The sequence below is a fragment of the Rhinolophus sinicus genome, chromosome 5, assembly GCF_057876585.1.
Source record: "Rhinolophus sinicus isolate RSI-liver-muscle chromosome 5, RSI-T2T, whole genome shotgun sequence".
Classification (NCBI taxonomy): domain Eukaryota; kingdom Metazoa; phylum Chordata; class Mammalia; order Chiroptera; family Rhinolophidae; genus Rhinolophus; species Rhinolophus sinicus.
The window spans coordinates 10,024,890-10,050,485 of NC_142505.1; the positions used below are offsets into that span (position 1 = coordinate 10,024,890).

The 25,596-nt window shown below is 42.7% G+C and overlaps 1 protein-coding gene across 1 annotated transcript in view; it reads left to right on the plus strand.

The window, feature by feature from the left end:
- The window catches only part of LOC109443415 (tubulin beta chain-like), a 64,067-nt gene that overhangs the window by 22,125 nt on the left and 16,346 nt on the right, over positions 1 to 25,596 (plus strand). The window contains 2 exon segments of the mRNA XM_088798851.1: positions 6,774 to 6,884; positions 6,887 to 7,557. Of these exon segments, the coding sequence (XP_088654977.1) occupies positions 6,774 to 6,884; positions 6,887 to 7,557 (782 nt within the window).

Sequence of the window (25,596 nt, forward strand, 5' to 3'; positions counted from 1 at the left end):
TCCTCAAATTTGCCTCAAGATGGTCTTTTCAGATTTGTAAGTTGCATTTATCTGCTTCAGATCTTTATATAGCAGCTCAACATGTCTCTGTTCCGCAACCAGTGCGACAGAGAAAATGTGGCGAAAACCACTCCAATTTGGCTTTTTTACTTATTGAGAATAAATACTATGCACATCTGTAATGTGTTATTTGGAGAGAAATGCTTGCAAATAGCAGCCTAAAACTTCCTCTCTAAATTTGTCATTTAAAAAAAAATAAATCATGAAGGTTATAAAAAGAAGCCAGTTGATTTTATCTCAAGATACAAGATTTCTAAACATCTAATATATTGACTTCTATTTATCCCTAATCGAGACTACCTAAAGGCACTCGAAGCATTGAACATAAGTTATGACACATTTTGAAATAGCAAAAGGGATTTCATTCCAATCCCAGCTCAATTGTCATCTCTTCAGGGGCCTGCCTGAACTACTCTATGTAATGTCTTCCCCTGGCGCCTTCCTTTTGGGTATCTCCCACCCTATGCATCAGAGTTCTCCATCTTATTAGCCTGTTTAATTTTGTCCCCAACCATGTTCCCCTCTAGAGTGTAAGAGCCTTGTGGGCAGAGTCTGTGTGTCTTGTTAAAACCACTATGCCCTCCCAATGCCTAAGACCATTGTTTGGAACATAGTAGCCATTCAGTTTGAATGTATAATTTTCCCTCAGGTAAAAGGTAGTTATTTTTTTGACAATTGACAAAAATGGAGTATAGTATGCATGTTCCTGTAACATGGTATCTTGACAAATGCGCGATGCCAAGCATTTATATAGTCAGTTAGTATATACTATGCTTTGCAGTTAGAGACCACCGGTGATTCTGTTCTAATGATTTAAATACGTATTGGATTTAAAAACTAAAGGTAACTGTGGAAACGTGCTGCTCAGATCTGCCAAGGGGAATGTAGTTGACTGACAGCCTCAGCTGCTGCTTCTCTGGATTCACCAAGGTGTTTGAACTGAAATTATGATTCTGCCGGGCTACTCCCAGCCAGGGACCATGCATGGTAGGCATCCTACAGGGATGTGAGACTCTTCTAACTGACAGCTTTTGCTGGAGGACTCCCTCATCGGCTGGGTTTTAACTTTCTTATAAAAACATTGCAGTCTTAGACTCTTCCTTCCCAATCCTCCTTCCTTCCTTCTTTACTTCTGGGAGGTCCAGCCAATGGGAGGCATTGGCAGATGATTGGAGAATGGTAGGAAGGGGAAAAACAGGGTCCTTCTCCTCCTCTCTCTGCTTCCTGTGGCATCTTCAGCAACATCCATCTGTGTGTCCTCCATGTCTCCATCTCCCTCCATGTAATATAGCCTCTCCCCCTGTCATTCAGTCTTCTCTGGGCTGCCCATGATGGGCCTCTGGCCCCATCCAATGGCCACTGTCATAAAATAATTTCTATGGGCTTAGAGACTGACAAATATGCAAATTCTCTCTGTTTTAGGAGAAAATTCAGAAAGAGATCCTAATTTCTATAAAGATTCAATATTTTGAAGAGTTAATAGATTTACAATAGATTATATAAATGATGCTCATCCTAGAAAAAGTATGTGGACTATTTTTCTCCGTATAAAATACTTCAATCCTATAGATTCAAGACTAAAGATGTATATTTTTTAAAAAGTTAAAACCTTGTAAGAAAATGTCAGAGAGTATAGGTGGGTAGGGTAATGGGAATGGTTGGTGACAGCATTACTTATCTATTGCCAGGTAACAACAAATCACTCTAACACTTAGCAGCTTAAAACACTGAACATGTATTATCTCAGGGACTTTCTAAGGATCAGGAATCTCAGAGTGGCTTAACTGGGTGTTTCTGATTCAGGGTCTCTTGTGAGATTATAGTCAAGTAGTCGGCAAGGGCCACTGTCATCTGAAGGCTCAACTGGGCCTGAGCTTCTGCTTCTAAGCTCCCTCGTGTGGTTTTTGGCGGGTTTCAGTTCCTTACTGTTATTGGCAGGAAGCCTCCACTTTTTCACCATGAAGATCCCTCCACAGAGCTGCTTAAATCGTGGTAGCTTGCTTGCTTCCCCCGGAGTGAGAGGTGTGTGTGTGTGTGTGTGTGAGAGAGAGAGAGACAGAGAGAGAGAGAGAGAGAGAGAGAGAGAGAGAGAGAGAGAGAGAGAGAGAAATGCATGCACCCAAGATGGAGGCCTCAGTCTTTTTCTAACCTAATTTGAGAAGTGACATCTCATCACTTCTGCCATATTCTGTTCATTAGAAACAAATGACTAAATCCAGCCCACACTGGAGGGGAAGGGAATTAAATTTCACCTCTTAAAGGGAGGAATATCACAGAATTTGTGGGCCCATCTTTAATACCACAACAGTGACTAAGAGGGCAGTCTCAGAAGCTATAAAAGAAAAAAAATGATTATATGAAAGTATAAAACATTTTCAGGGCAAAATACTGTAAAAGTTAATAGATGAGAGACAGCTTGAGAAAATGTTTGTAGTACAGATAAGGGTAAATCTCTACAATACATACAGAGCTCATAAAATTTGACAAGAAATAGACAACCTACTAGACAAACATATGAAGGCTATTGAATCAGTAAGGACTTTTGTTTGACTGCTGGTGACAGACCCGCCTGTAGTGGCTTAAAGACACGAGGGCTGACTTGCTTTTATAATAGGTCCAGAGGGAGGAGATTGCTGGCAATGGTTCAGGGCTGAAGTGTCTTCATTTGCTTGGCCTTTCTCCTCTGGTGACAAACGGCTGCTAGAGCTTCAGACAAGACATGCATTCTCGGTCTCAGGTAGGAGATAGCAGGAAAAGAACAAAAAAGGGTTTGTCATTGGTGTTAGCTAATGACTTTTATTTATATCTTACCCAAAAGCTACTAGAAACAAACAAGATTACCCACTGTATCCGATAGAATGTTTTTTGGTCCCAATAAGAGAAGACCCAATTGAAAGAAAATTTTACAAAATGAGGAAAATTCTTTACACGCAAAGTTCCAGAATTAATTTAGTGGCCCAATATTATCAGCTATCCCGATACTTTCTTTTTACTTTTTTTCGGTTTTGCCTTCCATAGAGTATTTTCTGTTTGTTCCTAGACTGTTACCCTGTGGTTACAAGATGGTGCAGCTATACACATCACTATCTGCACAACAAAGGCTAGAAAAAAAAACCCAGTCTTCTGTACCCAAAGCAGTTACGATCAGAGGACTGAGTTACCATGATTGAATTATTGACTTGGACCAGAGAGTCTTAGCTGGTGGACTAGTGTGAAAAGTGGGTGACAGTTCTGAGACTTTGATCGTGTCAGTCCTTAGTGGGACCTCCCAGGCTGGTTGCCTCCCAGGATAAATGCAAGCCCTTGAAAGGTGTCATATGAAAAACATGCCCTATGTGGACCTTGATACGAAAAAAAAAAAAAGGGAAGTAATGGCTAAGGGTAATTCACCCTTACACCCTGGAGTTAGACAGACGACCAAGGCACACTGGTCATCAGAAACCTGAACAACACCCTGGTTCTGTCAGCAAGGAGAAGGGGGAGGCAGCTGACTGTTTGCCACGATGATTAAAGAGCTAGACTCTGATCAAATTAAAATTCTAATCAGCATCTCCAGAAACAAGACCATAGGGCTACTGCTTCAACTCTGTTGAGGAAAAAGACCCAGAGCTTTATAGCCAATAAAACTGCTCCGGGGGGGGGGGGGGGGCTGAGCAGGAAGCAGACGCTGAGGTGGAGGCAGCACATGGGAGTTTGATTAGGAATAAACACCCACAGGGACGGAAGGCAGCAGGGTTAGGAAAAGAGAAAAGCTGGGTGGCCAAGACGCCCTGGCAAAGACTTCAGCTGACCCCAAGGGAAGCTCTGAGGTGGGATGGCCTTCAGAGTGGTCCCACATTACAAGGGACCTTTCTTCTCTCATATGGGCCAGTCCTTGGGTGCAGGGTGCCCCCAGGAAAGGGGTGCAGCCTTGGATGAGGCAGCTCTTTCTAGCTGAGGGTCATTTCTAGAGAAGACTGAAAGCTAAGATACGTCTGTCAGCAGTTCTCCTCGCTGTTTGGGGGAGTAGATTCTTCCATCTTGAGGGAGGGATCTGGGGTCATATCCCAGCATTCAGCAAAGAGATTAATATTTATTCAACAAACATTTATTCAGTACCTACTGTGTGCCAGGCACCATTCTAGGCAATTGCTGCATGTCGGTAAATGAAAGAAACAAATATCCCTGTCCTGGTGGAGCTCATGGGCAGACAAATTATAAATGCAACCAATAAGTAAGTTATATTGCTGGGTGTCAATCAGCATGCAGCCAAGAAAATCAAAACCACCCTAGAATTTGTACGGAAGAAGTTTCATACAAGGGAGTACCACAAGTATTGAAAGAGAAGGGGAGCCAAAAGGGATCTAAGGTACCCAGAGTTCGCGGGAGCAGGAAGCTGCTACCACCTCTAGGGCCAGCGGGTCAAAGCAAGGGCAGTTTTACTAGAACCTGGAAGTTGAGGCTGTTAGTACTGACTAGAGGCTCCATGGGGGCAGCCTGCAAGGCACTGGGTCACAGAGCAAGGGGCTACATGGAGGAAAATGGAGCCATGGAGAGGACATAGGAAGATGCTGTTGGAGGTGCCAGGAGAGAGAGAAGTACCCTCGTCTTTCCCTTCTTCCCATCTGTCAACCTTCTGCCAGTGTCTCCCATTGGCTGAAACTCCCAGAAGCCAGAGGGCAAGAGACCTGGGAACACAGTACCCTGTGTTACAGAGCAGGGCAGAAAAATGGTGGGGGTTGAGCTGAAGCAAACCACCACTGGGCAATATAGTATGTTTAGGAGGTGATAAGTTCATGCTTCATTTCTTACGGAAAACCAGAAATTGTAGAGCAAAATGAAGGGAACTGGGGGTTTGAGAGTGGAAGGAGGCAGTGAGCATTGGGGAGGCTGCACTGTTTGAGCAGAGAATTGAGGTGAGGAGTTGGCTAAATGATTTTCTGGGGGGAGAATACAGTGTTCCAGAGAGGAAAGAGCTAGAACAAGGGCACCAAGATGAGATGGTGTCTTCCTGCCTGCAACTGTTACAGAACAGGGAGGAGGGTGGCCCGAGTGTCACAAATGACATGTGAGTGGCCAGTGGTGGGGTCTGAGAGGAATGGGAGCCCAGTCATGCCGGCATTTGAGAAATGTGATGTTTACTCTGAGTCAATCAGGAGCCATTGCATGGTTTTAATCAGAGAAGGGATATTAGAATATGTGGTTTAAACGCTGAGTGTTCCAAACATGTGGATTTGAAGCATACTACCCACAGACTGTCTCTGAAAAACTGCAGACTGTAACTCAGCAAGAAGAAAAATTAGTTCAGGAAGAAGCAGAGAGATGCGATGGTGAATAAAATCCAGAGCTCTCTAAATAAGTGCTAATAGAGGAAATGTTTTAAAAGAATGATCTGAAACTAGAATTCCAGGCGATTTCAGCAAGGAGGGAGGGCAGGAGGTGGTAGGGGAGAGTAGAGAGATATAAAAGCACGTTATGCTTCTTGCCCTGTCTTGGAGGGAAGATACAGAGAGGGACCTTATTTAAGAAATATATGTGAATTAAATATTTGAAGCTTAAAATTAAAGGTTAAAAGTTTAAGGGTAAATTGCCAAAAGAATAAGTATAGAACATATAACTTTTCAACTAGTAGAAGAAAAAATGGGAACTCAGGAGGCTTAAGTCAACAAAAGGCAAGGACAAATGTGTAGGTGGTAGTTCTGGTATATGAAACAAAGAGCTTGGAAAAGGAAAAACAAAATTAGACAGCAGGAATATGTTAAACATAGCGTACCATTTGACCCAGCAATTCTACTCCTGGCTATCTACCCAAGAGAACTGAAAACGTGTCCATACAAAGCTGTACACAAATGTTTATAGCAGCATTATTCATAAGAGCCAAAACGTGGAAACAGCACAAATGTCTATAAATGAATGGATAAACAATATGTATATCCACACACTAGGTATTATTCAGCCATAGAAAGGAATAAAGTGTTTAAACATGCTACAGCATGGATGAAACTTGAAAATATGCCAAGTCAAAGAAGGCAGTCACAAAAGATCACATGTTACATGATTCCCTTTATATGAAATGTTCAGGAGAGGCAAATCTAGAGATACAGAAAGTAGGTTAGCAATTCCTTGCAGGGGGAGGTGGGGATGAAATGGAGGTAAAGGGTAGAACTACAGAGAGAAACTGGCAGAGACACAAGTGACAAAACAATCAATTTCTTGTGAGCTCTCTTGTTGCATCTTTTTCAGAGCCTGGCACAGTATTGGGCATTTTGCTAATTCATTTGTTAAGTGTTGAGGGGCACTGGTGATGCAACAGTGAATGCAGTGGACCCAGGCCTGGCCTCACAAAGCCCGGGACATCCCCAGTCACTTGGGGGAGTGTTGACTGACTGAGAAGCCTGGGGAAACATGCTGCATTACAATGGGCCTCCCCTGAACAGGGTGTGGGGAATGACCTTGAGCAGAGAGAAAATCAGGCTTCCACTTTAATTATGCATTCAATGCTGGTGAAATGGAATTCATTATCTTTATTGTCTTTGGAAATGCTGCAGTGCACTTCCTATCTTTTGTTTCACATTCCTAGAGATACCAGCATTCTCACAGTTACTTGCAAAATGTTTAAAAACAAGGGCTGCAATGTAGTCAGTGGAGAGAGAAAGATGATTTTTCTGAGTTTGATTAGAACTGTACTTGGCCAATATGTGATATATATGAAGATCTGGCCAAAAGGACCTGAGCTAATGCCACCCTCTCCGTCCATCAGTTAGTAGAGAATACTGATGAGACCTGCTGCATTGATAACGAGGCCCTTTATGACATCTGCTTCCACACCCCCAAGCTGACCACACCAACTACAGGGACCTGAACCACCTCGTCTCAGCCACCATGAGTGGTGTCACCACCTGCTTCTGCTTCCCTGGCCAGCTCAATGTTGACCTCCCCAAGCTTGCGGTCAACATGGTGCCCTTCCCACGCCTCCACTTCTTCATGTCTGGCTTTGCCCCTCTAACCAGCCATGGAAGCCAGCAGTATCGGGCCCTCACTGTGCCCGAGCTCACCCAGCAGGTATTCAATGCCAAGAACATGATGGCCGCCTGCGACCCCCGCCATCGCTGCTGTCTGACGGTGGCTGCCATCTTCTGTGGCTGCATGTCCCTGAAGGAGGTGGATGAACAGATGCTCAACGTGCAGAACAAGAACAGCAGCTACTTCGTGGAGTGGATCCCCAATAATGTGAAGGTGGCCGTGTGCGACATCCCGCCCCGCGGGCTGAAGATGGCGGTCACCTTCATTGGCAACAGCACGGCCATCCAGGAGCTGTTCAAGTGCATCTCCGAGCAGTTCACGGCCATGTTCCGGCGCAAAGCCTTCCTGCATTGGTACACGGGCAAGGGCATGGACGAGATGGAGTTCACCAAGGCCAAGAGCAACATGAACGACCTGGTGACCGAGTACGAGCAGTACCAGGACGCCACCGCAGAAGAAGAGGAGGCCTAAGGCCAAGCCCTGTCTGTCACTCAGGCGTCTCAGTTCCTTCAGCCTCCTTCCTCAGCTGCCCCTTTACTCTCCCTCAGAATTTGCATTTTCTGCCCCTTTTTTCTTTGGGTGGGGGAGAGGGGTGGTTCTAGAACAGTGCCTGGTACATAATAGGCACTGAATTACTATTCATTGTTTATTGAATGTCTCCTCTCTCTTTCCACTCTGGGAAATCTAGATTCTTTTCATTCTGGGTAATTTTGCATTTCCTTCTGGTGTCCACTTTTCCCAATCTGTCCAGTTAATATTTTCCTCTCTGTTTTCAAGATAATTCTCTAAGAAGCTGGGTTTCATCCAGATCCTGTTTAGAACCATGTGCCAAAAACCCAGGTGGATGACCATCATTCTAAGCCCATGTGGTAGCCAAGGGGGAAAAAACCACCCTAAGTAGCAGGGCAATGAAACCACCCTAGGTCCCTACAGGAAGGGGTGGGGCTTCTCATTTTAGAGCAGTTGGGGAGTGGGATCCAGGCTATTAAAGTCCTAGTTTCCAGGTATTTCCCTGCTCCTCTCTCAGCTTTGGGGGAGGTGTTAACAGTAGTGCTACATCCATTTTCAGTCTCCCTCCAAGCTCCATCCTGAACTGTTTCCTTTGTAGGGGTCTGCCCTACTCTGTCAAGTGGGATCCTTCCCTCTTCCACTTTCCCTCCCTCTCACATGGGATCCCTTTCTTTCTCTGGTTGAGGAGAGGGTTAAGGGGAAAGGGACCAGCTTTGGTCCCTAGGCCTCCAGACAGGCCCTCCCCATCCCCACCTTTTCTTATCTTACTCCCCCCCCCCCCAAATACCTTGCTGTATGTGTGTGGAAAGGCATGTACTGCCACCTAAATGTTTGAGTCATTCCCCAGCGGAGAGGGGTGGGACACCATCTTCTGGCAACATCTCATCTCTTTTGCTATTGCCATTTTCCTCCTACCCCTGGTTTTGTCCTACCCTACACTTCAAATTTCTATTTTGTGTTGAACTTGCTTTTTTTCATATTGAAAAAAATGACATTGCCCTAAGAGCCAAAAATAAATGGGAATTGAAAAAAAAAAAAGAGAGAGCGAATATATGAAAAAGCATTTTAGATGAAAACCAGTTAACAGATCGTTTTTTCATTACCTCTAGCCCAGAGTTTATAACTGGACCATAAAAATGAACCCTAGCCAAATACTCTTTCTTAGGGATTCTGCTGAGTGTTCATGCAGAAATTTGTGTCTGTGTTCGGTTTGAGTGTTTCTGCTCCTTCTCCTGTGGACGGGAAGACTCCTACTGTAACCCGCTGAGGGGCACTTCAGCACTTGCCATATTCCATCCGACCCCACCTCTCTGGCCATGGCTGTTGGGGCATTGAGTAAAGTGACCCAAGGCAAGTCCAACTCTACACTAGCCAATGACCCAAGTGGCCTAATTTGAAAGCATCAGTAAACCCAATTGGATTCCCCTTTGGGGAATGTGGAGTTAGGGGGCAGAGGCTAAGAGGACAGTAGAAGGAGGAAGGTCACCTCCTTCTGTTCAAATGCTGTCAAGTTGAACAGAGGCCGTGACAAGCCCCTGGCATAGCAGAGCAGGAGGGCGGGAGGGGCAGGGAGGAAGGCTTAAAGGAGAGCAAGCCAGTGTCAGTCACCAACCTGAGCCAGTCTGGGTGGTTGGTGAATGTCAGGGTGTGTGTGTGTGACAATGTCATAATTAGCAGCCTCACTGTTTTCTGTGTCTCAGACCAAATTTGACCAAGTGTACTGGCTGTGCTAACAGATGTCTCCCAGCCTGTCTGGAGTGGGCAGAAGTTGCTCTCTCTCTTGCTGTCCTCTGGCAGGTCTACCAGCACTTGCATGAACGTAACCCTCCCAAGCAGATGGGACATCCTAAGGTTGGGAGGGGGCAGTAGCCATCTTAAAACAGAGAAACCCTAGAGGAAAGGCTAGACACAGAGATGGTGCTGGTGACACAGGCTGTGTGCTTTCTGATTTTTAATGCCATTTTCATGGTGGAAGATTCTCTTAGATTCCTCCTAATCCTTTCCATTGTAAACATCGCTGATGCCACCAACCAAAATCACTTCTAATGGTAATAAACCAATCCTAAAGTGTCGATACAGATGGGGATGGACTTAGTTACATGCACATCACAATGGTCGTGCTGAGGCTGAGGTACTGCAAAGTCAACCCCACAAAGTGCCATAATCCCGGCCTGGGGGGTTGCTCTGTGTTGCATATGTGTGTGGTCGGGCAGAACCTGAAAAGCTGCTTCATGCTGTGTGGTTGCCTCACTCAGTATCTCCCTGAGTTGAGTGTTAGGGAGATGGCGTGTACATTTGCATGGGGTAAATATCTTTTGGGAGCAAGGAGTGCAAGACCCTTCTCTTTTCTCTTTGCGATTCCATTTTCTTGTGTGCATTTGCTGACTCCCACACCCACACGCACTAATGTTCAAACTATCTTAGATGGTGTAGTTTTATGCAGATAAGGTGCATCTGTGTTTAATGGCCATCTATTGTGCTGCGTTCAACTTAGCCTTGTTGAGGACCTACTTGGGACCAGACTGTGCCATAAAGGTGAATCTAAGGCATAAAGGAAAGGTAGTCAGTTACTTGTTTTATTCCTGGTGGTGTGTGTCTTCCCGTCTCTAAAACAAGGAGTACAGTAGTGCCTGATCTTCCCGAATTAAAAACTGTGGGTGACGAAATATCACCCAGTGTATTTATTTTGTTTTGTACTGGGCTGGAAGTCCCCACAGTAGAATTTGTCATTGCCGACACCTCTGTGCAAACAGACATGTAACCACAGGACATTAGAACACGATGTTGGGTTGCTGTGCCCCATCCGCTTGGCTTCGTCATTGCAGAGGAGAAGCAGAGTTTAGAGGACATGTTTAGTAAAGGGTGGCAGACAAGTTCCCCTGTGATTCGTGGATTGTTGTCACCGGAGCCCGAGGCTACTGCACTAGGGATCCAGAATTCATTTATTCATCAAATATGAGTGCCTCTGAGGTGTCAGGTACAGTTCTAGGCTCAGTGTGCAGCAGTCAACAAGACGGACAAATTATGTACCATCATGGAGCCTTCCTACTGGAAGACAACAAACGTATAACCAGACTTGGAGTATGACATGTGGGCCCAACGTATGTCTCCTCTGAGCCTTGGTATCCTCAGCTCTGTGCTCTGAGGGACTGACACCCACTCGGGGTGTTCCTGAGAGGGGTCAGTCCCGTAGCCGCATCTCCAGAGATGTCTTTTGGAGAGTTCAGGGCTGCTGAGGCCCCCGAACTTTGGGTGTGGACTCAGCTGGGCTTTGTCTGGGTTATTTCCCAGACATTTCCTTCCTCTCTGAACCTGGACCAAGGCAGGCAACCTTTAGCCCAGCCCTCTCCAGGGACAGCTGGTTATCCCAGGGGTGTGGGTGTCTCAGTCAGGAGCTGAGAAGCTCTGCTCTTCCATTTGCCAGCTCTTCTGTCAAGTCAATGGCTTCCCATCCATTTCAGTCTTTCCCAACTGCCTTCAGCCTTGCCATTTCTATGACCAATAAACATAAATGAAAGGTCATATGCTCTTTGTTGAAAACAGATGGCTACTTGATCAGTGGGGAAAAGAAGAAAACACAACAGACTCAGGAAATGAAAATAAGTTGTGGGGAGTGACGTGACCCATGTTTGCATCAAGGTGACCTGAGCTGGAAGTCTGAGAGCTTTTGTGCCTGCGTCTGTGTGAGGCTGCCAGGCAGAAGAGCACTCGGTCTCCTTCCTCAGGCACATGAAGGGATTTCCATGTTTTCCTGCTGGAGAGTGTAAAACTCTCTGCACCCACAACGTAGTAAGTGATTGGAGAATGGCTCCAGCATGTCATTGGGTGAATTGCCGGACTTAAAGATGTTTTGAAACTGCCTTTTGAAAAGGAGAAAACAGGGTTCATTATTCCAGCAAATTGGGAGTCACCATTGCCTTCATCCCCAAATTCTCAGCTGCGGGTTATTTTGTAGCTTGTACTATGTGTCCCCTCCCTATGGCTGCAACCAACCTGGTTTGTCCTCAGCTGCAAGTGTGCTGAGATCCATGGAGTTAAGCCAATTGTGCAGTAACACGTTCGGCTCTGGATGGACGTTAGCTGACAGGTGTGATGAAGGAGGCTCACTTGAGAAGAAAGAATTCCACTTTCTTTCCTTGAGGCAACTTAGGGTTTGTGCAAATCGGAGGCAGATAAGACCCTCAGTTCTACATGAAAATCATTAGACTCCAAGGCCGGTGGCATAGCTGATACTGAATGAGAACTGTGAAAAAAAAAAAAAAAATTAAGTACACAAACCTATTTGAAAAAATGATGCTGAAGTGCTTTTTTCCCCCCTTTTTTTTAATTTTGAAGGAGAACTATATTCCAAGACATTATGGACTTTCAGAAATTCCCATTTGGGACTTCAATGTAGATAAAGACAAGTTGGCTGGAAATGAATGCTCTTTGAACATTGATGGGAACATTTATTCCCATCCTACACATTTTAGATAATTAAGTAGCAATAACATAAATTATCCACCTCATTGATAATGTTCAACCTTGACAGTGCTCAGTGCTGCTGCCTTTCATAAATGCCTCCGAAAATATCGGAAAACGTCATGACTTCTCATCTACAGGAAAATCAAAATGCCAGGCCAGCATTTCATTGCTTCTCTGAATTACAAATTGTCTTTGACCCCAGCCACGTGTGCAATGAAGCCCCACTCTGCAGTATAATTAGTGAAAGCCAGTCAACTTGTTCTGTGTTATTCTGGTTCACTCCAAAGAGAATTTAAGCCAAATGTTGAAAATTACAAAGGGAAAGATCAGTTTGTTTATTGGCGGCCACTTCTACGGCCCGATTATTCCCTATGCAGACTTCTGTAGGACGATGGAGAGAGAGAAGATGGGTAGTCATTTAATCAGATCAATTGGGTGGGTAGTAGTATTTCCATTTTATGATGAGAAGGTAGTTTCTGAGAGGTTAAATATCTTGCCTAAATCACTCAGCAATTAACTACCAAAGGCGGGATTCAAACCCAGATCTTTCTGACAAAACCCCACGATGTTTTCACTCCATACTTGTACTGCCTGACTGTAGTCCACACCCAACTGTATGCGCACTTTTGTACTTCAAAGCAACAATGTAGGTTTTGATTTCCTGGGAGTTGTGGTTTAACTGAGCAAATGACAAACTTGGCGATCTTTAGCTTAGCTCAGTTAACTAAAAAGTACTATCTGAAGCGGGAAATGCACATTAACTAGACATTATGGAATGGAGATGAAAATCCTCCAAATTGTAAATCATGTTTTTAAGCATGTTTTGAAGGAATCGTTATGGATCTCTGGGAAGGCCTCATGTTTTGAGGCAAGGCTGGTCCAAAGGGAACCTGCATGTTGCTTCCAACAGTTGGGATGAGAAAGCTCATTGTTGGCCGATAGGGTGAATCCAGTAGCTATAGCAGATGCTGGGGCTGTCAGCCTAACATCCACCCCGTCACCGCCCACATACTCTTCCTGTGTTCCCAAATACCTCCTAATGTTCATATGTTCTGGATTTCGGAGAAGGCTGACCCACCTTGTCCCCAAGGGTGGGTTTGGTTGGTGTAGTCAGAGAATTCCTCTTCCCTTGCCAGTAATTGGATTAGGTCAGGATAGGATGACACCACAAATATGAGAAATAGGTAACTGGGGTCCTTCTTGGGAGGTAACCTCATTTTTCAGTTGCAAGCAAGAGTCAGAACCCCTTCTGCCTCTGGCCATTTGCCTCCATGCGATTCCTGGAATGGCCATAGCAACTGCCAGATAAGAATCAGAGTTCGATTGAATGAGTTAGAGACTGAAAAGGGAGACGATGGCCCTGTCATCTTTGAGCCTACCCGAGAGCTGCCACGCTCATTTGGGATTCTTTTATGTGAGATAGTTTCCTTGTAGTTGAAGCCGTTGGGTTGGTTTTCTGTCACTTACAGCTTCAGGTGTTCTACTTGGGAGGGCAGGTGAGGATGAATCCATGGTATTTTGGGAGGGTCCTGGGGTAACCTCAAAGCTTTAAAATGCAGAGGTTCCAATCCAGCTGAGGAATACTCCCGACAAAACTAGTACGTTCCACAGCTGATTTCCAGAAGGTCAGTTCGGTGCTGTTGTCTTTGATGTTTCTAAAAGTACCTTCAGTTCTGAGAGAACATTGTCTTCTGAGCACTCTCCATTTACTGGTGGTTTGTGTTTTCTGACTGCACAAGTTTTCCATGTTCCTGGTAGGGAACAACACAAAGGATGCAGAAAAAATTTACTTGTAATCTTAGCTTTCAACTATTTTCATATATATGCAGGGTTTGTGTGTATATTTCTACTTCATTTTTCCTCATTCAAAAATATGCTCATCACATTGTATATGTGGTTTGATATCCTATCAAACTCAAAACTGTAACATTAGTTTAGTTTCCAGATATCATTAAATATATTTTAAAACTTTCTTAATTATTGCACATTAATTTATTACATGAATATGTAATACATTATAAAGTGGTTATATTTTATGTGAAGGATGCATTCATGGCAATCTTGCATAATTCAGGCTTTGAATAATTCAGAACTCTCTTTTTCATAAGCAGGAATACTCAAGTGGTTTTTCTCTGTATTAATAAGAAACACCACTGATAGCTCACCAGCTTTGGACCATGACTCTTGAAGCACTTAAAATTTGGAGGTGACTTACATTATTTCAAAATATGTCAGCAAATGTTGGAACACTGATTACGTGCTGCCCACATGTCTAGGCTTTTGGGAATCTCTGAATAGGAGTTAACATTCTAGCTGGAGACAAATAGTAAACGTCAGATTGACCGACTTATGCTTATTACATCTAAAGGTGATAAGAGGTATGGGAAAAAAGAAAAAGCTGGGGCAGTGCAGGGGAGATGAAAGTGCCTGCCTCTGAGCTGTGGCGTGGTGTCGGGACGGGCTGCACCTGCCGAGTATTGAGAGAGCCTGGTTAGCCTTTCCGATGAGCAAAATGTTTTGCTTTCTGACTGACGAAGCCATGGATTTGTGGGGATTCATTTATCATAATGGTTTGATAAACTGTTATCAAAAATCCTGGCAAGAAAGGTGCTCCCTAGATGTCTCCTTAATCAGGATAGATTCTGTCTGTCCAAGGAAATCATATTCTTACCACTCCGAAAGCACCAAGTCTCACAAAATGAGTTAATGAGGGAATGGCTTCATTGTCTGACCCTCTCCCATCTAGCACTTTGCTGATTAGGGTCCCCCAAATTGAAGAACATTACTGCTGAAGGGCTCTAAGAGGTATTTATGCTCTGACCAAACTGAAGTGTGAAGAAGTGGAATGATTTGTCTGAAACCCATGGACACCTTCCTCCTCTTTGCAGGTTCCTCCTGTACCCAACCTCTAAATATGTACAGTCTTCAGGGCTCCGTCCTGGGTCCCCTGGCCTCCACCTTCTCTCGTTCCTGGATTCTAATGCTATCTAATTGCTGACTGTTCCCAAATTTTATCTCCACCTGTGACTTCTTCTCTGAGGCTTGGTCCTCAAATCTCTAACTATCCATGCAACATTTCCACTTAGATGTCAACAAGCAGAACTGTTGATTTTTCTCCCCTCAACCTTCTCCTCCCTCAGATTTTGCAATCTCAACAAATGGCTTCACTCTCCACCTACTTCCTATACCCAGAATCAGTTGTCCTTCTACAATCCTTTTGTTAAGAAGCAGGGAAATTTGAAAAAATATTTATACGGTATGTAGATTGGAAATGAAGAAATAAAGCTGTTCCTATTTTCAGATGACACGTTTTTATATGTAAAGATTCCCAAGGTATCTATAAAACTGCCAGAACTAAGTGATTTCAGCAAGGCTGCAGGGTACAAGAGAAACATTCAAAAATTAATAGCATTTCTATATACTAACAGCAAACATGTGGAAACTAAAATTAAAAACAATGCCATTTATAATCATAATCACTCCAAAGAAAATGAAACACTTAGGTATTAATCTGACAAAATGTATAGAATCTACATGCTGAAAATTTACAAAATGTGGATGCAAGAAATCAGAGAAGGTGGAAATAAATGGCAAGACGTACTGTGTTCATGGGTTGGAAAACTCAATATAGTAAAGAAAGCAGTTCTGCCCAAATTGATTTATAGGTTTAATGCAATTCCTATCAAATTCCCGGCAAGGTTTTTTTTTTTTTTTTTTTTTTTTTAAGTCATATAGAAAAGCTTACCTGAAAATTTTACATGGACTGACAAAGGAACTAGAATAGCTAAGACAACAATGACAAAGAAGAATAAAGTGGGAAGAATCCGTCTCCCTGAGTTCAAGACTTATTATATAGCTACAGTAGTCAAGATAGTGTGGTATTACAAAGGGATAGATACACAGATCAATGGAACAGTATTGAACACAGAAAGAGACCCACAAAAATATGTGCAACTGATTTTTGACAAAGGTGCAAAGGCAATTTAGTGGAGGGATGAAGGGGGCACCAACAGATGGTGCTAGAACAAATGGACCTCCATAGGAAAAAAAAACAAACCAACCCAAATCTCTCAGCTGATACAAAATATAACTTCAAATGGATCACAAACTTAAATGTAAAACATAAAAGTAATGAGACTTTTAGGGAAAAAATAGGAGAAAATCTTCAGGGCCCAAGGCTAGAGAAAGAGTTGACTTGACACCAAAATCCCAAATTATAGAAGGAAAAACGGATAAATCAGACCTCATCAAAATGAAAACTTTTGCTCTGTGAAAGACCTTGTTAAGAGGATGAAAATACCAGCTACAGAGTTGAAGAAAATATTTTCAAAGCACATATCTGACAAAAGATTTGTATATGGAATATATAAAGCACTCTCAACAAGTCAACAGTAAGAAGCAGTCTGATTAGAAAATGGGCAAAAGACATGAGCAGAAATTTTGCCAAAGAGGATAAGCAGATGGTAAATAAGCCCATGAAAAGATGTTCAACACCATTAGCAACTAGGGAAATGCAAATTAAATCCACAATGAGATATCACTACACACCTATCAGAATAGCTAAAATAAAAATGGTGATAAAATCAAATGCTGGTGAAGATGTTGAGAAAACTGGATCACTCATACATTGCTGGTGGGAATGTAAAATGGTGCAGCGACTCTTATGTTCACGCAAAAGACTTATGTTCACACACAAACCTATACATGAATGTTCAGCTTTATTTGTAAGAGCCAAATACCAGAAATGACTCAAATGTCATTCAGTCAGTGAATGGTTAATCGAATTGTGGTACATATCTACCATGGAATACCATTTGGCAATAAAAAGGAACTGACTGCTGTTATTAGCAACAACTTGGATGGATCTTGAGGGCATTGTGCTGAGTAAAAGAAACCAATCTCAAAAAGTTGCATACTGTATGTTTCCATTTACATAATATTCTTGAAATAATAATGCTGCAGAGATGGAAAAGAGATTATAGGTTGTCAAGGGCAAAGTGAGAAACGGGGATGCGTGTGGTTATAAAGACTAGTATAATGGAGCCAGCCCTGTGGCGATGGAATAGTTTCGTATGAATTTACACATGTGGCAGAATTGCATAGAACTACACACACACACACACACACACACACACACACACACACACACACGTAGATGTAAAACTGGAGAAATCTGAATGAGTTCTGCAGATTGTACCAATGTTGGTATCCTGGTTTTGAAATTGTGTTGCAGTTATGCTAGATTTTTCCATTGAAGGAAATTGCATGAAAGGTACATCATGAAATGTCTTGTGTGTGTGTGTGTGTGTGTGTGTGTGTGTGTGTGTGTGTATATATATATATATATATATATATATATATATATATATATATATAATAGACAGCCAGAATTTCTAGGAGTCTATGATTATTTCAAAATAAAAAGTTAACAAAAAATAATATAAAATATAGATAGGATCATAATATTCTTCTGTTTAGAAGCTTTTCAGTGTTTTTCCATTGTTCTCAAGAATAATTTCTCACCATGATCTAGCCCCTGCCTACCTCTCCTTCTTGTTTACTATTCTTCTGCTGTGCAAACCATTTGTTAAATCTAGACCATGCCAACAGCTTTTTCCAGCCTCAGGACCTTGCTTTTCCTGTCTCTTCATGTGTCCTTCACAAGGTTCTCTCTCTCTCTCTCTCTCTCTCTCTCTCTCTCTCTCTCTCTCTCTCTCTCTCTCTCGTAGATTTCAACTTAAACATCATCTCTGAGAGGTCTTCCCTGACCATAATACTTCTTATGGCAACATGATGTTAATTTCATCCATTGTCCTTATTACCATTTGGATTATTCATCTTTTCATTGACTTTTTATCTGCTCTCTAGCTAGACTGCAAGTTTCTCAAGGGCTGGAAACTTCCTTGTTTTGTTTCCTGTTGAACTCCAGCGTCTGGCACTCTGCCCAGCACATGGTTCTAGTCGAATGACTGAGTAAATCCATGAATTAGTGGCAGAGTTGGAATAAACACACGGGTCTGCTATCTCTTACTGAAACACACCCTCTACAGTCCCCTCTGCATGACTCCTCACCCGGTAAAAGCATTCATAGCAGCAGTCATTTCCTAGAAACTTAGTGACTTAAAACACATTTATTATCTTACATTTGTGGAGGTCAGTGATCCAAAATGGGTCTCACTGGGCTAAAATCAAGGTTTCAGCAGGCTTGTGTTCCTTTCTGAAGGCTTTAGGGGGAGAATCCATTGTGTCTCCTTTTCTAGTTTCTAGAGGCTGCCTGCATTCCTGGCTTGTGGCCCCTCTCGTCTTTAAAGTCAGCAATGGCTGGTCAAAGCTCTCACATTGCATCACTCGGGCACTCACTCTTCTGAGCCCCTCATCCACATTCAGGACTCCTTGTGATTCCATTGGTCTAGGATCCTCAGGACGCACCAGGAGGCCAGCATTCTGCCTGTCACTCCACGACTGGAACTTCCATAAAGAATGTGACTTCTCACAAAAACTCATAGACACAGACAATAGTTTAGTGGTTACCAGAGGGTAAAGGGGGTGGGGGGTGGGAGACGAAGGTAAGGGGGATCAAATATATGGTGATGGAAGGAGAACTGACTCTGGGTGGTGAGCACAATGGGATTTATAGATGATGTAATACAGAATTATACACCCGAGATCTATGTAATTTTACTAACAACTGTCACCCCAATATATATATAAAAAAAAAAAAAGGAAAAAAAGAAAAAAAAAAAGAATGTGACTTCTCTGATGATGGTTGATCCCTGGGGTCTGGCATCTAGTATTTACTCAACACGTCAATTGTTGAAACAAATTTAACCAGATTCGTGGACAGCTTCGGTGTCTAGCATGTGGCAAATACTCTTACCTTTACCCACTCCAGGCCTTTCTTCCCAGCCCATTTCCACCTGACAAAGTCAGTGTGTTCTTTGCTGAAAGCACTTGTTACATGAAGCCTCCACTAAGCATGAACCAAGGTCTTCCTCTGCATTTCTAGGGGCACAACTATGGGTTCCCTTTGACACGGGTTTTATTAACCTGATTACTAGGTTCTAAACTGCCTGGATAGCGATCAGCTCATTCATGTCTGAGCTCGTCACAGTTTCCAGCATGTGGGGAGCCCTTAACTACCCTGTTTGCCCCAAGATAAGACCTGGCTGGACCGTCAGCTCTAACACGTCTTTTGGAACAAAAATTAATATAAGACCCGGTCTTATATATAGTAAAATAAGACCGGATCTTATATTAATTTTTGCTCCAAAAGATGCTTTAGAGCTGATGGTCCGGCTGGGTCTTATTTTCGGGGAAACACGGTAGTTAAGAGAAAGAACATAACACAAGGGACAGATTAGAGCAAGACCACGGGTGCGTAGTTGAGAGTCAAGGAGAAACCTTTCTCAGGGTCTTCCATTTCCTCTCACTGAAGAAGAATCTCCACTGCAAGGTGGCAGGGGTGCTGGCATCGGCAATGGCATCGGCAAACACATTTGGAGTAAGATGTTAGAATTGAATTCCCTCTGCCTCATTCCCTTGTGGGAACATTCCATTCCCATGCACGTCATCCATCCCAGAACCGCAGCCCATCTGACACCTACCTCTTTGCTGACAGTGGAGGCAGCCCTTTTCAGTTTCGATCCCATGATGATGTCTCTGCCTCCTGATGTGGCCTTTTACTTTGTGGTCCCCAGTGGTTTGGGGCGTCTATCATTCTCCTTTTCTGCCTTGTCGCTGCCACCATCTACTTGGTATCTGGAGGGCTGCCCGTTGCCTGTTTTGAAAGTCATAACTAAAAGTCTACGCCTTGGCTGAGTAGTTTTTCCTTTCCAGAAAGTGCAGGAGGTGCAGACTTCCATGCAGTTTCAAAAAGTGGGTATGCTTTTATTTTTCTTTTTTCTTCAAAGACACTTTAAACTCTTTGGTCAACTTTTTTTTATCATTTTCCTTTCAGATACCCAAGGTCAAGTACTATTTTTAGCCATTGTTCTCCCCAATGGGGTTCTCCTCAGAGCATCCTGGCTACTGGGGCTGTACTTTTATAAGTGTCTTCAAGGGATAACACACAGGTAGCCACATCTCATTTCTCCCCTTTTAAGTAGGTTAAATCTTCCACAGATCATTTGCTTGTTGCATGTCTAGTTCTTCTTAAATAAGAGTAACTTAAATAAGAATAACTGATTGGCGGGATAAGAAGAAAAGCACATAACTGAGAGAGTATATTATTTACCAAATATTCTCTTGGGAAGAGCTGTGGATGTGTTTGAAGGAAGTACTTTGTTACACCTTTAGGAAGCAAGTGAGACTGTGAAGGGTTTGGGTGACAATAGAATGGTCTGTGAAAGAAAAAGAAGGGATTTGTGGGTTGATCTGGGTTTGGAGAGGGAGGAAGTGGAGATGAATAGAAGAGAAAGAGAAACAGGGAAAAGCCAGCAAGGTGGCTCATGGTCACGTGTTCCTAGGTGTGACCCTTTCACACGGTCTCTCAGATCCTTGGTGAAGTGCAGTTAAATCACAAAATACTTGACATGAGTAGATTCCCGTGTGAACTGTGAAGCCAGGTCGGGCCATGCAGACGGGTTGGCTTATGCTGCCAGGTGGAAAGCTGGGAGAAATGTGAGGAGGTCAACCACAGGAACTTGTAGAAACTGCGGAGAGGGCGAAATTAAAATCAGAAGCAGAACTTCCCCAATTGGCTCCAAGTTCACGAGTGAGGACTGTTGTTGGAGGATGGCTTGCTACACCCCAGTCATGTCGCCATAGCTGATGTGTGATCACAGCCCTTCTCCTGTGATCATACTTCAGGACACAGCTCTGCCCCTTCTCTACAAAAAGCCTTCTCTCCAATGGCGTCCCTCGCCTCTAACATATTACTGCCTTTATCAATGCTGGGACATAATTTAGTGCTTGAAGTTAATATCTTGTGTTAGTAAAAGGAAATTCAAAACCACAAAGCATTCAATGGCTTTGTGGGAGTGGTATAAAGAAGAGACCATATGAATAGGTCAGAGGGATGCAAACCAGTGAGAACAACAGAGAATTGGCCTTAGTGATAGGGGCAGAGGCAGAAACAGCAGTTTCCTGGGGACAGAAATGGCAACAGTATGATCAGTGGTGATCAGAGCCCAGGCAATTCAGTGTCCAAAGCTGGACAATGGTGCCCTGAGGTAGTCACTAGTGGCTTGAATCTGAGCATTGTTCAGGCTCCATAACCTCTTAGGCTAGTTTCTCACCTGCCTTGGCAGTCTTTAAACCACAGGGTATTCCTTTAAAAGTGCATTTATGCTTAAATCAGCCAGATTCAAGTTAAAACAACCAGATTCGTTGCATCCAAAGAATAAGACAAGCTATTTAACTATTGTAAACACTACTGGGATGAAAGCCTTGAATATATATTCTCGGCACCTTTGATGATTTACCTAGCATAAATTTCTAAACCTTGTTTTCAGGTTCTGGGTAAAACAGAGTAAGCACCTAACACATCACTGCCACTGAATGTGGCTTTAGAACACGGACAGGGGGCGGCCTGTCCAGTTGCTTAGAGTGTGGTGCTCATAACACCAAGGTTGCCAGTTCGATCCCCACATGGGCCACTGAGCTGTGCCCTCCGCAACTAGATTGAAACAACTACTTGACTTGGAGCTGATGGGTCCTGGAAAAACACACTTAAAATAAATAAAAGTTAAACAAATGGACAAAAACCTGGACAGAGTGCATGGAGTAGCTATTTGAGGACTTTGAAAAGTAAGTGGTAACAGGCAGAATGGGGAAGAGCACCAGAAACCCAAGTACCACCCACCAATAGGGAGTGTACCCTTTTATTTTTCCTGTAGTATCTCCCAGGAGAAGTTAGAGAGAAACTCAGAAGTGAGCACTGAGGCACAGAAGAGTGGAGAGGGGGAAGGAGGAGAGGATCCTTTTGTATTTAATCTTTGTTCTCTGTTCTCTCAAACCCCGATCCCCAGGCAATTCTATAGAGTGGGGGCAGTGGGTGGGGCCACCCCTGGCTGATTTTTTATCTCTGTCTTACCACCACTTGGCCAGGTGCAGACCCAATCATGGCAGTGCATTGGCAGAGTGGGATAAGTACAGTATAGAAAGACTGAAGATGGGAGATCTAAGAATTCAGAAAGTCCCAGGGAGACTGTAGAGAAGGAAGAGCTCAGTAAAGCAACTGTTAAAGAGCAGAGCTTTTGTGAACAGTTCTCTATGAGTTCCAGGGCTCACTCCTGAGCTGTGAAGTGTGCATGATATCATAAGTAGCCCACAAAAGATTTTGACCCCCACAATCCTGGGTTTCAAGCTGAGTGGTACACATCCATGACAGACACAAAGAGCATTGCAAAGATTTTGATAACTGAACTGACATTGGAAACATAACCTCCAGGATGGAACTTTCAGCCTGAACCCAACCACGTCCATTGCCTGTTAAAACAAACCAAAACAATATCAGTATTTTCCATAGCATTTAAACAAGACCCAGAGTTTAATAACATACTGAAAATGTCAGGATACAATAAAAAATTATTCATATGAAGCATAGAAGAACCACAAAAATTTCAGCTTGCATGGGAAAAGGACAATCAACAGATGTCAACACAGAGAATGCAGATGACAGAATTATCTGACAACGATTTTAAGTCAGCCATTATAAAACTGCTCAAACAAGCAATCGTGAACACTTTTGAAACAAAGGCTAAGAGTAGAAAGTCTCGGTAAAGAAAAAAGAACGTAAAAAAAATTTAAATTTAGAACTGAAAGTTACAACGAAAATTGAAAACTGGATGGATTCCATAGCAGACAGATGAAAGGGTCAGTGAAGTCATAGATCAGTAGAATTTATCCAACCTGAAAAACAGAAAAAAGATTGGGGGGGAAAAAAGTAAACAAAGCCTCAGGAACCTGTGCGATAATAAAAGACCAACAGAAAGATCAGAAATTAATGAAGTTGGAACGGCAAAACAATGGATAAAGTCAATGAAACCAGATCATGATAGTATGAAAACAAAAAGTACATACCAATGTTCATGAATGTAGATGCAACGATGCTCAAGAAAATACCAGCAAATTATAAAAACCAATATATAAAGAGGATGATACGCTGTGACAAGTGGGGTTTAGCTGGGTCACGCAAGCTGATGCAATATTCAGAAATTGATCCATGTAACTCACCACATTACCAGAATTAAAAAAAACCAAAACGAACCTGCATGAGCACGTGAGCAAATGCAGAAAAAGCAGTTGACAAATTCCAACATCCATTCCTGATAAAAATTCTCAACAAACCAAGGAGGTGTGATATTGTGATTTATAATAAGAAATACATATTTAGTCTTCTTTCCTATTCTTAGCACAGAGCTCCTAAAACCTTTGGCATTTCCTGTGTTGATAATGATGGTGGTGTCTTTTGTGATGTTAATGTGGTGACTCGCAAAGCACCAAAGGATAGAGGCTGTTGCCAGGAGAACTACCACGTGATTAGAGGGTTGGAACTTTCAGTGGCACCCCCTAAACCCCTTCTTGGGAAGGGAGAGGAGCTAGAGATCGAGTTCAATCATCAATGGTTAATGATTTCATCAATCTTGCCCATGCAATGACGTCTCTGTAAAAAGTTTTAGAAAGCAGAGCTTTGTCAGCGCTCCATCCACGTCCCCTTGAGTTCATGTACCGCGTTTATGCATGTGGCCCCCCAGTGTGCTTTCACTCCCAGTGGCCAGCACCTGTTCCTCTTTGGTGGAGGGCTGCCCACAGGCGGCTGGACCTTCTCCGCTTGTGCACTGGATAGATACAAGTGTCAGGGAATTTTTTTTGTCTGCGGGGGAAAAAAGTTATATCTCCCAACAAAACTAATAGAGCTATTAAAATGGAATCTACTTGTTCTGGTGGTTAGTGAGCCTAGTAGAAACAGGAAGAAATTATTAGGTGCGTGCGTGCGTGCGTGTTTGTGTGTGTGTGTGTGTGTGTGTGTGTGTGTATGTGTATGTTTCCTGTTTTATTGAGAAATAATTGACATACATCACTGTATAAATTTAACATACAGCCTGATGGTTGGATTTACATATATTGTGAAATGATTAACATGTAGGTTTAGTTACCATCTATCACCTCAGATAGATACAAAAAAAGAAAAGAAAAAAATTTCTCCTTGTGATGAGAACTCTTAGGATCCACTCTCTTAACAACTTTTCTGTCTATCATGCAGAAGTGTTAACTATGGTCATCGTGATGTACATCACCTCTCTAGTACTTACTTGTCTTATAACTGGAATTTTCCACCTGTTGACCCTCTTCCTTCAATTCACCCCCACCCCACCTCTGGTCTGATTTCTTTTTCTATGAGTTTGGTGGGATTGGTTTTTTATGTGTTTTGTTTTTCAGATTCAACGTGTAAGTGAGATCAGATGGTGTTTGTCTTTCTCAGTCTGACTTATTTCACTTTGTGTAATGCCTTCAAGGTCCATCTATGTTGTCACAAACAGTAGGATTTCTTCATTTTTTTAATGGCTGAATAATATTTCATTGTGTACACACACACACACACACACACGCCACAACTTCTTTATCCACTGATCCATCTATGGACACTTAGGTTGTTTTGATATCTTGACTATTGTAAAGAATGCTGCTACGAACATGGGGGTACAGATACCTTTTTGAGTTAGTGTTTTCATTTCCTTTGGATATATTCCCAGAAGTGGAATTGTTGTATCATATGGTAGTTCTATTTTTAATTTTTTGAGGAACCTCCATACTGTCTTCTATAGTAGCTGCACCAGTTTACAATCCTACCAACAATGCACGAGGGTTCTCTTTTCTCCACAGCCATGTCAGCATTTGTTATCTCTTGTCTTTTTGGTAATGGCCATTCTAACAGATGTGAGGTGAAATCTCATTGTGGTTTTAATTGGAATTTCCCTAATGACTAGTGATGTTTTTGTGTTCCCATTGGCCATTTGTATATCTTTAGAAAAATGTCCATTTTGGTCCCTTGCCCAATTGGATTATTACTATTATTATTTTTATCATTTTGCTATGGGTTGTATGCTTTCTTTATATATTTTGGATAACACCTTATCAGATATATGGTTTGCAAATATTTTTTCCCATTTAGTAGACTGTCTTTTCACTTTGTTGATGGTTTTGTGCTGCAGAGGCCTTTTAGTTTGATGTAGTCCCACTTGCTTATTTTTTATTTTGGTGTTTTAGGGGTGATTTGTACTCTTCTGGGGCATCCCTTGACTGGTGAGTGGGGTCTGTGTAAATTCTCCAGCTCTTGCATCTGTAATCACGAGTTATATTGTCTCCAGAACTCCCCTAAAGAACTGAGTCACTGTTACCTTCATGGGGCTTTATCTGATATCACAGCCTTGCCATCTTCTCTTCTCTTCTTCCCCACCCCATCAGTTTTTCCTGGTTGTTTTCTAATAAATTGTCAGTCACTTTGACATGAATCCTCATCTCAGGATCTTTTGCGGGAAACCCAACTTAAGACAGATAGATTCTTTTCTCTTTATTTATGACACATTTTGAAATGTACAATCCTACTCCCTTCTAAGG